Here is a 14,365-nt window from a genome sequence, read left to right as displayed (position 1 = left end):
TTTAACAATGTTATTAAATATTTAACAACATTCAGCTTGCCTGACTGAGTCTGTTTGTATCCAGATTCTCAGAATTAGTCACATGTACAACATTAAGTCCAGATGTGCAGCCTGTAAGATGGTAATACTATATTATAGACTTTGAAAGTAGGGAGCCTTATCACATAATTAAGTTTAGTTTTGAAAAGTTTAGTTTTACATAAAGACATCCTTATATGTTTGTCATTTCTTCTGCACACAATTTACCTGACCATCATCTTTTTATATAAACAATTTTATATTGTAGAATCTTTAAATTGAAAATAACTGTTTTTTTAGTGGGGCTGTGTGCCTATTTTATTTATTTATTTATTTGTATGTATGTTTGTTTTATATAGCCGCCCATCTCACACAAGTGACTCTGTGTGGCTTACAAGGATTAAAAGCACAGAAAAACCCACAACGTATAACCTCAGGCACCCAAGGATAAACAGCCCCACTCAACCCTCCACCAAAAAAGCACATTGACAACAGCACAGCTCATTCAAGCACCTGACCCAAATGCCTGGGGAAATAACCAGGTCTTTAATGCCTTGTGAAAGGCTAACAGGGTTGGGGCCATCTGAATCTCCAGGAGGATTTTGTACCATAGGGTGTTTTTGAAAGAATTAGGATTTTAAAATTTTCATTTTTAAAAGAATTAGAATCTGTCTTTTTTTTTTTTTGCCTTTGTATCATTCTTGATCCTGATGACTACATGGGCAAGCCCAGGCAGTTTTCAAAGGAACATTTCTGGAAGAGGAAGTCCCTAAATTTAACATAGCTTTTGTTTATTTAATTTTCAGTTATATCTGTTTTCCAAAAATTAGAAGTATAGTTATTTGTAGCCATAGTAAGGTAGGTACAGCTTTCCCCAGGTTTCCTTTTGGAAAAGTTAAGGCTAATGTAATTGCATTATTTTCCCCATATTATGCTCAGTGTGGCTACTCAACAATGACTCACTCCCATAACCCAAGGTAGGAGACCTTCTGGCCAGAGGCTGCATGTAATGTTTTCCATTAGGGGTGGGCTTGGGTCAAAGACCAAAGTGTGATCACAGGGTGATGACATAAGGTGGACAAGGCCACATTATGAATATGGGTGGGGTTTTAGGATGGATGAGTAGCTGAATCTTTTACAATGTCAAGTTAAACTGGCTTGCACAGTAGATTTTGTGCATTTCCTACTTCAAAAAGATTGGAAATGGCAGTGCTGATTTTTGCCAGTTTTGACTAGAAAGGGACTTGGAGAGGTTGCCCTTCACTGTCATATGCCAAATTGCAACACAGAAACCCACAAAAGAAGGAATACTTTGCTTTTGAAGCTGTTCATTATTTTGACACTAATCTTTGAGCAGACATTTGTATAGGTGATTAATAGATTATTTTATACTCTTGATTACTGGAGTCTTTTGGTAACATATGGTTAAAAACATGTTGGTGGAAGGGATACCAAAAGAAGTAATAAATCAGGAATATGTTAGCACCTTTCCCAACTAAAAGGCTTAAGCTTTTGTGAGCTCACAAAAGACTCCTGAGTTTTTGCAACCATAGACTAACACGGCTCTACTCCTACTAAAGAGGTAATGGAAGTGCTGGCTATGAGCTTTCTCTGGGTTGACTTTGCAGTTTCTTAGCATCAACTTTTGTGCTTTTAGAAATAACTGTCATAGCCTTTCTTATACTGTTGTAATCACTGATTTTTCTGTTTAAACAAGGATCACAAGTTGAATGGGAAAGCACTGGAATATGTGCGTATATTACTTCTTTTTGAGTGGAGATCTTAGTGAACCTCCATTGGTTATAGCCTTCTTCAGCATGGATATCTGGACCTCAACTCCAAAAATTCTCAGCAATGGCCATGCTAACTGGGGAATTCTAAGAGTTGAAGTCCACACTTCTGGGGGGCATCCAAGCTGGGAAACACTTTATTACACATTTTATCTGATGCTGTTAATTCTTTGACAGAAAAAGGGAAGAAAAAGAGGAATGCATTTCTCTGCTTTGCAGTCCCCAATACATTTTTCAAATATGCTGCAGAGAATTGCAGGAAAAGGAGGGCGGAGGAAAATGCTGTTACAAATACAAAAGTCTGTGTGTGTAATGTTTCAATTAACCCTAAAAATCAAGGAGATTTAATAGCTTTTGCCAGATTCATTTCACTGGGTTTCTGCCACACCCATATACCAATTTGTTTTTTCACCTTTACTTGTCTATTTAATCATGTTGGCATTGCTTTACAGCACTACATCAATTACATGTAACCTCAAAGAAGATAATGCTGTCGGTAACCATATCTCCTAATACAAAATGAAATCTGCTGTGGGGTTTATAATATTAATTTTCTCTGAATTAATTACAATTTAGGGATATTAGCAGTAGCTTTCATATTAATTGTCTCAGAATTTTGTAATAATTCTGAGAAGGATGCATTATTATAACATTTTAAATTAACCTTTATTGGTTTCTTTGTAGTTGTGCTGTTTTTTGTCCAATTAGTGTCTAAATCATGATTTCATTTCTTACAAAAGTTAGCACATTCTGATTTTCTCATTATTTTTTATCTTTAATAAATATTTTGTTTTGTTTTATTACAGGTTATGCCATCATTTTGTCAAACAGTTCATCAATTTTTGTATTAAAAATGTAATTCAGTCCTTCAGTACCGATTTCATTGAACATTACACTAAATTAGTATCATATCTTGCCAAAGATTATTTTCTGTTATTATATTCTTGCATGGACATGCAGATACATACATGGACACTTAAATCATTATTATAGATCCATGCAGGTTTCTTAGAAATAACAATGTTTCCTTTAGTGATTAAACTCTCAACTTTTTCTCAACATTTGAAAATGGAGACATTGATTTACATAAGTTTATAAACAACATAAAATTGGACTCTGTATTCATGTATAGGATAGATGTAATTTTTTATTTTATTTGTTTATTTATTTATTGTATTAAAACAAAGAGCGTAATTCAACCAGATTTGTAGTAGTGTTGTTGTCAGCAGGGAAGATTTAAGTTTATGCTTATCTCTGCTACTGAAGTAAATGCTGTTTCAAAATGCATTAATACATTTTTATCCCAGTATAATGCTAGGTAACATTCTTCTGGCTGGCAGAAAATAAAAAGGGTCAGGGAGAGAACTATTTGTGCCGCTAATGAAATTGATGCTCCGTTTTTTGTCATAGTCAAAATTCAGAGGCATATCTGGTATGTACCCAGGCAGTAGTTGTTGGGGTTGGGGGGGAGGATTGCTACAACCTTCATAAAAACTTTGGGGGCACATAACTCTGTAAGCTATCCAACCTATTGTAGGTTGTATGCTGGTCTATGACCAAAATAAGATTGATTGATTGAATGTTTTTATATTTGTGATCTGTAGAGAAATGTTGCTAAGACTTTACATTCAATCCCTACCATTCTATGCTTTAGAAATTGGGGGCTGCAATTTGCCATAAACACTTCTTCTTCTTCTTCTTCTTCTTCTTCTTCTTCTTCTTCTTCTTCTTCTTCTTCTTCTTCTTCTTCTTCTTCTTCTTCTTCTCCTCCTCCTCCTCCTCCTCCTCCTCCTCCTCCTCCTCCTCCTCCTCCTCCTCCTCCTCCTCCTCCTCCTCCTCCTCCTCCTCCTCCTCCTCCTCCTCCTCCTCCTCCTCCTCCTCCTCTTGTGACAGAGATAGTAATTGCCTTAATTCTCCAGTCTTTCTTTCTTGTCCAAGCTTCCTTCAATAGCAGTGGTCCTTTTTGAGCTGGTGGGCACATCTAGAATTTTGAGAATGTGTTATGGTCACTCTTATAAAATGGCTGTTGTGGTTGCTATTGCAAATCAGACATACATAAAATAGATCTATGGGAAGGGAAACTAACTAGATTGTTCCCAACCATCCCCTCAGGCCTCTCAAGATGCTATCTCAGCTAATCTTTTGTCTTTTTTTTTTCTGGAAAGAGGGCACACTTCCAAATGAATCAATGAATAGCAGTTGTCACCATTTGATTTTTGAGAATGAGTCTCAGAAAAATCCTTGAAAATAATCTGGTGCTTTATAGCATGCTGGCTTCCTATTTATTATTTTATTAAATAAATGTTTTTAAAAAACAGGGCATGAAGGTGTAATGTTGCCAGGTATTTAGCATTCACCAGTCCCATGCTGGGGATTCGGATGCCATAGTGTTCTTGGCTTCTAGAGGGCTCTCTGTTTTGGATGCGGTAACATCCAATAATAGCTACAGCTGACAGAAGGACTCAGAATACTGCTAGAAGTTGAATTTCTGTCAAAATTAATTTAAACAATTGGAAAGCAAGGGATAATTTTTCAGCGCTACAGCAGATAATAATTATTCCATGCTCCACTAAGTTGATTATTATCTTTGGGTGAGATTAGTATGGAAAAGTAGTCAGTCGTAAACTAAATATAGATAATTATTTTATGTTGCAAGTATGTAGTTAATTAGAAAAAAGAGTAAGGTATTAAATACGTATTGAAGTCTATCATTAAATTTAAAAGCATACTAGTGATTAATTGATGTATCATATATCTGTGTCTGTCTAATCTATCCATCAAAATCTGTATGTATTGACATTGGATGTCCTATGCACTTTTGGTCTGACCCAGTCAGTTTTAGGAGTACTGCTTTGAAGATATTCCTGAAGACTGAAAATGACCTGAGTCTCCACACACACGCACACACACACACAGCCCCAAATAAAATAACAATGACAACAACAACAATAGCAGCCAGAAGGTGCCCATTCTGGGACAAAACTCCATAAACAGGAGTGATTAGTCAGTCTCCCCATCTCTGGTGGCTTTCAAGGTACTTGTACTATGCAATGGAAATATTCGACAGTTGGTAAGATATGATGTCCATGATTAGTTCCTGTCAAAGAAGCTAGGTTCTGAAATAAAAAAAGTCCTAGACAATCTAAAAAGGTTGAAAAACACATCACAGTCTTCTAAACTGGCCCTTCTCCCAGTTTAGGGGAAAATAATAAAGAAATTCTGCAGACATGCTTTTGTCTCTCGATAGGTTAATGGCTGCCATATCAGTGTAGTAATTGAAAAATACTCCATGCCAGTACAACCACTTTTAGATAGCTAGAGATAAGTTTGGACTTTACAGCCTCTCACAACTGAAAATGTTATATTTTAGGACAACCTTCCTCCACTAAAAAATGCCAGCAACATTTTTTTTCAAAACAGTGTTTTTAGAGTGTCTGATTAACCACTGATCTAGATAAATGAGTTATCTATTTTCAGATTTTTTTATCCAAGACCTCCTAAAAACAACCCATGTAAAAAAGTACACTATTAAAGTTGAGATTAATAGATTAGATTTTTTTTTCAGGATTCGGTTTCAAATATGTTGGATTCAACCAAGGAGGTTATAGTAATTTCATAGTACATGTAGAAAGCAAAGATAGTTAATGTGGTTGTGTCATGAATTATTAAATCTTAGTCCTTGCTTAATGACAATTGGGGTTGGCAACTCCATCACCAAGCAAGACAGATCGTTGAACTCTTTTCTGACGTGGTCGTTAAGTGAATCACCCACAGCTGTTAAGCGAGACATCACATGACCATGACTTGCAGTTTTACTGCCAGCTTCTCCATTGGCTCTGCTTGTTGGAAGCCAGCTGTGAAGCATGCAAATAGCAATCACGTGACCATAGGATGCTGTGACAGTTGTAAATGCTCGTTGCTTGCGAAGTGCTCAAATCTCGATCATGTGACTGCAGGGATCTTGCAAGGGTCATAAGCGCAAGGACCAATCGTAAAGTTACTTTTTCAGCATCGTCATAACCCCGAGTGGTTGCTAAACAGGTCAGTTGTTAAGTGAGGACTACATGTATAGCAAGTGTGTGATGCAATAAAATATTACATTGAAAACTTCAGATATAAATAGAGTGCCTGTGGAATCAGGTCAGGTTGCTTTACAGCAAGATGAGTGCCATCACTGGCATAAAACAAGATAAAAAGTATATTAATATCTAGTTTGTCATTGATAGTTCTTCAAATATTTCTTATAGACTCTGTTAATATACCACTCATTATGACACTTGACAATTATCTTTGAGGTACCTTTTTAAAAATAATATCACTTACTTTAAAATAAAATAAAGTGGGCAGGTTTCTCTGTGCTGTCAGTTCGACCACCTGTTTACTGGATCTGGGCCCCTCCTGGACAGTAAAAGCAGCCAAGGAGGTGACCCTCAGTTGGTCTGTGCTGTGGTGTTGGCTTCTCTGAGGGAGAAAGTGGTACCTCCTGCCTTGAAAGGGGCAGTGGTGTGCCCTCTCCTCAAGAGGCTGCCTTTGGACCCTTATCTTGCTCATGCTTGTCAGTGACCTGTGGTGGAACCAGGATGGTAGCAATGCATCTATCCTTGTGCTGCTTAAACTCTCAGCAGCTTTCAATATTGTCGACCACAACATTCTTCTGAGCCAGCTCTGCTCATTGTGGGTGCCATTTTACAGTGGTTGTCTTCCTTTCTCCAGTGCCAGTTCCAGTCAGTGTTGGTTGGAGGAGGAGAGATCACAACCTAGGCCCCTCCTGTGTTATGCCACAGGGTTCTATTCTCTCTCCTCTCCTTTTCAACTTCTATATGAAACTGCTGGGTGAGGTCATCTGCTGGTTTGGGGTTTGGTATCATCAGTATGTTGATGATAACCAATTATATCTTTAGATCCTGGGCCAGCCTAGTGAGGCTGTCAAGGCACTGTCCCTGATGTCCCCTACTCTGCTGTTATTTAGAAGAGCTGTGAAGATCTGGCTCTTCACCCAGGCCTTTGGCAAGGGAGAATGAGATCTGGCTCTTCACCCAGGCCTTTGGCAAGGGAGAATGAGATGCCTCACTTCATCGTGCTCACCATCTTTTATCTTTTTTCTTTTTGTCTTATTGATTTTATTGTGATTTCTTTGCTTGATTGTTGTGAGCTGTCCAGAGCCGTTGAGAGTCAGGCAGCATACAAGTTCAATAAATTATTATAATTATATTCATTTTAAAACAGTACATTATACACCTTACTTGTGTTCTGTTGACCTGTCTCTGGCTGTCCCCTCCTGTTTCCTTTCTCACTCAGTGGATTATTCTGTCTTGCTTAGCCTAACTTCACATCATGTAAGCATAGAACAACCTCAATCTTGTCCAACCTGTGCCTTTGCAGAGAAGCAAAACATGGAAATAATGGTACTAATGAATGGCCACATTTATGTTTATTATATTATTGGCCATATTTATGTTTATTAATTTTTTAAAACAATAAGACAAATTTTGACTATATTTTTAAGTTAAAATGATTTAAATAACTGCTTTTAAATCACTGACTTTTAAAAACCTAACGTCTGTGAGTTAAACAACTTTCTTATTCAAAATATTCCTTATTTTGTTGTGAAATAAGGATATAAAAATTATTATGCTGCTAGTGCTCTTTTATGACCAATTGTCACTGAGATTGGGATTCATGTTACACCACTTTTTAATGGGAACAAATATATTTCAATACAGTATAATATCTTTATTTTGGTCTGTGACCAGCATAAAATAAAAACATAGAGAATTTGGAATTAACTACAATGTGACAATAGTCTATGTATAAAAAAGTGTGATTGTAGAGTTAAAAGATGGAAAATAAGTGTGATAAGCTGTTATAAGACTAAAATATATAAAAACCTATAGGGATAACTAAAATTAAAAATTTAATTAAAATACAGCTGTTAAATATAATATAGTGAGATAATATGTGGTGCTATCTAAAGGCTAAAAGAAGAAGATTCAGCTACAAAAGCTGTAAAACCTAATAACTGGAAGCTAAAAACAACAGCATAATAGTTAAGCATGAGCTGTTTTGAGCCTGGCTGGCTCTACCTGGCAACCCTGGTAAATTTTGTGTGTTGTTATGCAGAACTTGGCAACACCATATATTATGAGGGGATTGGAGTCAGGGAGTACTAGGAAGACATGAAATTGGCCTGTACATCCTGGTTACTTGGTGAGTAGTAGGAGGGGAAGGGCTTTCTTGATGTTTCTGTGTTAGCAGGAGAGTAGCACATGCTTGGTAGCTCCACCTTGCCCAGCTTTGCAAGGGCACAGATGTTCCAGGAAAGATCTTTTCCTATATCTTCCCTCTAACATAACTGAAGGGAGAACAATTAATGAAGCAGTGCCATCTGATGGAACCCAGGAATGGGACATGCCCTCTGGAATAGTATCCAGAGATTCAAATGGCCTTCACCCTTCTCCCCTTTGGATAAGTTCTGAAAACCTGATTCTTTTCAGGGTTTGGTCTGGACTGAGCAGTGGCTTTTTTGAGATGTGATTGTGTTGAAGAGTGTGTATTTTTTTCCCTCAGGGTTAACCTTTGTTCTTTGTTGCCTGGCTTGTTGCATACTCTGTCTTTATTCTTGTGTGCTACCCAGAATTGCTTGGAGTTGGGTGGCTTTATAAATGTGATAGACAGGTAGACAGACAGTAAGCCATGCAGTAAGCCATGGCAGTTTACTGTAAAAAGAATTACTGTATCACAGTGAAATAAAATCAACGTAAAATAGTCAGTGGTACCAACTTAATCCAGTCGAGGCAAGACTACCTTTCAAAGGCTCTATGGAATGAAGCTGGACAAAGGTCCAATTGGCCATGTCTCCACCAGCAAATCTAGCAGTGCCCATGAGTTCAGAAGGAGTCCCAACCTCTAACCCTAACCCTAACCTTAACCCTAACTCTAATCCAGACTTGCCCCTTTGGGAAAGTAACCCCCCCTAGAGTTAAAACCAGAACAAACAAAGAGGTGGTTTCTGGACAAATAGGAACTGTGCCTTGTTAGTATTCAACTTCACCCTATTTTATCCCCTGCAACTCCTCACAGTCTCCAGATACTGGGCCAATGAATATCTTGATCAAAGATATTCATGGCATCTCTGTCCTGCCCGTGGTGTGGGCGTGGTGGCTCAGCAGTTAAGACGCCAGGCTTGTCGACCAGAAGGTTGCAAGTTTGGCTGTTCGAGACCCGAGCACCGTGTGACGGAGTGAGCTCCCACACTCACCCCAGCTTTTGCCAACCTAGCAATTCGAAAGCATGCAAATGCGAGTAGATAAATAGGGACCACTTCGGCGGGAAGGTAAGTGTTCCGTGACTCTCACGCTGGCCACATGACCGCGGAAGTGTCTTCGGCAACGCTGGCTCTTCGTCCATGAAACGGAGATGAGCACCACCCCCTAGTGTTGGACACGACTAAACAGGAACCTTTACCTTTACCTGTCCTGCCCAGGGTGGCAGTGTGTAACTGGGGATTGTTGGCATATTGATAATCCCTCATCCTGAACTGAGGAATAATCTCTCTCAGAGGTTTCATGTAGTTGCTGAAAAGTAAGGTTGAGGGACTAAACTCTATGAGCCCTTACTCAACCAGCCTCTCTTCCCTCCAACTAATTGATACATCTACTGTAGAAGGAAGGGAATGACTACCAAACAGTGCTTCTGATCCAATCCTTGTTGGTAGTCCAGAAAGATAACTTGATTGATGGTACTCAGCTGAACTGATGCTGAACTGTCAAGTAAGACCGGAAGAGGTATATTTCTTCCCATCCAGGTTCTGATAAAGATCATCTACATTTGCCTGATGCATTCATTTATTTTCAGCTGGTACGTTAGGATCTTAAATGTAATGTCATTATATTCCATAAGAGATTAATTATCCCATTATAGCAAGAGCATATGCATCTACAAAGGTATAGACCAGGGGTATCCAACCCTTGCATCTTTTCCAGAGCTTGCTCTGATCACTACTTGTAGTGTACGCTTTCCAAACATTTTTAAAATCATTGCTTTATCAGCTTTCCTGGGCAGAACTGGCATGTAAAGATGAGGTGTTAGACAGTATTTTAAAAAGGCAATGGGATTGAACTCTGAGCAAAGAGGACAAACAGAGTAGAATATCCTAAGAGAAGTCATGGCTAGCTTTTGATGTGGTAGAGGTCAATTGAGAAGGAAGGTAAGTGTGGCAAAAATAGTCATTTCAGTAGTTCTCTTCAAACAGAGGGGAAGAAATGGCCAGCAGACTGGAACATGAGCATTGATGCTCCTATGTCTGACCTGTGCTTGGTGCATAGATTGTCTTGGTTGTCAGATGGATAATCTAGACAGGGAGAGAGATCAGGGATATTTCTTGATATTCCTGGATCTCTCAGGGCTTTTTTTCATATTTTTGACCACAGTATTTTTTTGGAGTGCTTGAAGAAGATCAGAGGTATTACTTTATACTTTACTAGGTACTATCATAAGGTGCCATTGGGAGAGTTTTGCTTGATTTTTCCAAGGGGACCCTGCAAGATTCCATTTTAATCTGATAAATTGTATGTACCCATACTTGGAAGAGACAGTCCTGGGATTGATTGATTCATGGCTGGGAACTTTAGTGTTGGATTATTGCAACACAGTCTATCAGATAGCCTTGAAAATGGTTCAGGAACTGCAGATGGCCCAGAATGCAGTAATGCAGATTATGAGTTAAATGAATAACATAAAATGTTGGAACTGGAAGGGTCCTATATGCCATCAGATCCAATCCCCTATCAACAACCTTTCCAAAATGTAAGGATGTGGGCAAGCTTCTATATTTTTTTGTTAGACACATATCGTCCAATGCAATTTCTCCTTTAGATGTTGAGAAGTTCTACTTGCTGAAAATAGAATATGTACTTTGATGCATTTGATTTTGATACAATACTATTAAATATGATATACAGTATATGCCCACACATCTCTGTTCTTACACAGCTTAAATTAAATTGAATAAACTGGTTGGTAGTAGAAGTTACAAGAAAAACTGGAAAAGGAAAGTTCAGAGGAATTGAAATCTTCTTCGTTCAATTCCATTCTTTCCCAATTTTATCAATGGAGTGAGACCCAGTTCATATTCTTTGAATACATGACAGTAACAATCCTATGCTCATTTAACGAGGAACAAATAACATTGAACTAAACAGGCCGTAAACTAAACTTAGGCCCAAGTAGTAATTCATTGGGTTGTGCTGGTGAGACTATCTCCTTTATTGCATTTTATGTGCTCCTGTGACAAATTTCATAAACTCTTTTCTTTGAAAGAGCCCAGTACCTCTAAACCTGTGGGCCATTGGGAAAAAGCAGTAGATGAGTCTTTGATTTATATGAGAGTGTTAAAGACTCTCCAGATATATAGATTTCAGATATTACCTTTATTAGTGTAAAATTATCTTCCTCGCTTTCCTTCTTTGTTCCAAATTGAAGGACCTGTTTTTCACGGCACTTTTTTCAATTATTTAAATAAACTCAAAATAAAAATAGCATCCCTGTTCATGGCATTCCCCTTTCTCACATAATTTAGCATGTTACACTCATTATTTGCGCAGTCAAAGCTGAAGTGATCACAGATGAGAAAATTGTACGGCGACAGGTTTGTTTCTTTTGATGCTGTCAAAGGATCAAAACCCAGTGCTTAAGTTGCTGTAGGAAAAAAAAAAGTTTCTGTAGTGTTTTTGTGATGCAATAAGTTACTGTCTCAAAATTTCACGTTTGAACTGAAAGGTAGGGTTAACACTTGTAAACAAGGCAGTATACCACTTGTAGAATTTCCCCTGGTATTCTTTCTATGAAGTAACAGCATTTTCTCATCCTGATATTGGGTATTCCAGGACATCTTATACAATTAAACCTGAGTTTTGGCAGTTATGTATTCAGAATGGTTTTGTGTGTGGTGGTCTCACTATTTGGAGCAAGGAAGATCAAGTACAGAATCTGAATTTTTGTTCCTTGGCTATCTCATTTAAGAGAGAAAGGTTTGGATTATTTTTTCCCCTTCCAATTGATCCTAGGCAATTGTTTTCTATTTTTATCAACAGAGCCACACAACTGAGGACTTGAAGCAAACAAACACACACACACACACACACACACACACATGCGCGCACGCGCGCGCACACACACACACACACACACACACACACAGTCATTCCTAGATCCATCCCAAATCTAACAGATTGGCTTCTGTGCAGAGCTGTAGCTAGCCAGGGCAGGATAGCTTTAATGCTGTTTAGGGCTTGCAAAGGGAAGAGGTTTGGGGGAAGATCAAATGGAAGCCAAATTAGCCCTTTGATTTCCTATACTTTTGATGTCTTTTCTTGCAGATTTGAACTCTTCTTTGTTTAATGTCAGTAGCTTAGAGAGAGCAGAATGATTGTCTTGTTTTCCTTTAAAACTTCCCTAGAAAATGTAAGAAGACTATATGGATACTTCCTTCAAACTCTTATTCTTCTGCACCCAAGATACAAAGTCATTAGATGCTTAAACAGAACATTTCCATCCCAGTCCAGACGATTCTCTCCCTTCTTCCTTTTCTTTTGGTGAATATATCCTCAGTAGTTTAGTTGGGTTCTACACATCAAAGGTTATCAAAGTGACCTTAAAGACATCATTATGGGATTATTAAGAAGCTTCCTAAAATAGTTATGTAGGAACCTGTGGAGTCCTAACTTTGCAGAAATCACTAGTCTTGCATTTTGCTAGTGTCTTCCTTCCAGTTTTTTCATTGTGAGACATTGATGGGTAAAAGATAAGATTCCAAATCATCAAATAGTTTCATAAGTAACAATAATTTAATGAATTAGACGAAATGTGTCCAGTCCAATTCCCATTTCTTTAATAGATGTAGTATTACCTTTTAACCAAATTGATATATTATGGAATAGTAATGAATATATGGAGGCATTCCTTAAGTCTTTTCCTTTATCACTAGATATGATAAATTTTTCATACTGCTTACATTACTTTAATACCTTCCTTGATGGTTCGCTATAGTTACAGATATTAATCATCATTCATCTAAGCAATCAGCAATATTTTCATAACCTAAGCAAGTACACATGATTTCTGGTTCTGTATGCTATTGCATCTCTTCAAAGTATTTCCCTTTCTCCCACATGAGTGCATTATGTATGTGTCTGTGCATGTTCAGTAATTTCTATAAGGGCAAAAAAAGGGTAACTTTCCCTTTCTAGCATTTCCAGTCTAGCTGTCTCATAAAAAATGGAGATAAATACATTAATATCAGGTGAAATATCTGAACATCAGTGTTAATTATTACGCGCAGTCCTCTTCAACTATCATTATAAGAGACATATGGAAGACCTGGTGAAGAACAATATGGTATTTCATTGCTTTCAGCTTTTTTACAGCTTCATTTAAGCAGAAGCAACAGTATTACATCCTCAGCATGATCTTGATGATATAACAGATTTAAAATGCTTATTGTTTGTATCTTTTAGTGTTCAGCACAATCATCTTCAGAAGCCTGGGATCTCACTACACATAATGATATACTGACATCTCAGAAAACAAAACTCAATTTCAGGTAAAAAAATCCATTTATGTTTATGTTTATGTTTATGTTTATGTTTATATTTATATTTATATTTATATTTATATTTATATTTATATTTATATTTATATTTATATTTATATTTCTTTATTTCTATAATACAAATAAGTCTTTACACTTTTGCTTTTAAGAGTGTAAATTCATATGCCTGTCACGGTGCCTTTATCAAAGATGATAAAGGACTATAGTAATCTCGTACTTTGAAAATATTGGCACTTGGTGGATTTCAAGATGGCATAAAGCCTCTGTATTGCCATCTAACTTGGAGTTCAACTAGATGTCATGATGCAGAGTAAGGATCTCCCACTTTCATTTATTTGAAAGCAGCTGTGGGAAGAGAAACAACCCTATAGTGAGTCCTAACTGGTAAATGTGATCTGGTGTGAGATGTATAGTAAGTATTGTGGAAAAAATAGAAAAAATGACCATAATTCCACTACATAGAATACACATAAGAAATTGCCAACTATTTCAACACAAGAAATTGCCAACTATTTCAACACTATTTCAACACAGCCACATTTAACTATGATGTATCATTGGTACTTAACTCCCGATAAATTGTTGAAGATATATAAGGGAATGTCAAATTCATACTGGAAATGTTCCCAAGGCAAAGGTAATTTTTACCATCTTTGGTGGACACCTAAGAAAGCTAAGTACTATTAGGACCAGATATGTATCTTAATTCAAGGGATTCTTAAGGTGAATGTACAATTGAATCCAGAAGTTTTTCTTTTAGGCTTGATGGATAAACAGTTTGAAAGAAAATTTGAGACTTTGTTTTTATATATGATAACAGCAGCAAGACTTTTATATGCACAAAGGTGGAAGGACTTACAAATTCCTACTGTGGAAGAATGGATGGTGAAATTAATGGAATTGGCAGAGAGGGCAAAGCTGACTACATTGATTAAAGAAAATAATTTGT

At 37.3% G+C, this 14,365-nt stretch overlaps 1 protein-coding gene across 1 annotated transcript in view; it reads left to right on the top strand.

Annotated features, from left to right (window-relative positions):
* PARD3B (par-3 family cell polarity regulator beta) overlaps window positions 1-14,365 on the top strand; it is a 569,932-nt gene that overhangs the window by 157,556 nt on the left and 398,011 nt on the right. The window contains exon 5 of the mRNA XM_063317964.1: window positions 13,322-13,407. Coding sequence (XP_063174034.1) covers window positions 13,322-13,407 — 86 coding nt within the window. The remainder of the gene's footprint in view (window positions 1-13,321; window positions 13,408-14,365) is intronic.

The sequence above is a fragment of the Candoia aspera genome, chromosome 1 (assembly GCF_035149785.1).
Source record: "Candoia aspera isolate rCanAsp1 chromosome 1, rCanAsp1.hap2, whole genome shotgun sequence".
NCBI classification, from domain to species: domain Eukaryota; kingdom Metazoa; phylum Chordata; class Lepidosauria; order Squamata; family Boidae; genus Candoia; species Candoia aspera.
This window is presented reverse-complemented; position numbering and strand designations above follow the sequence as displayed.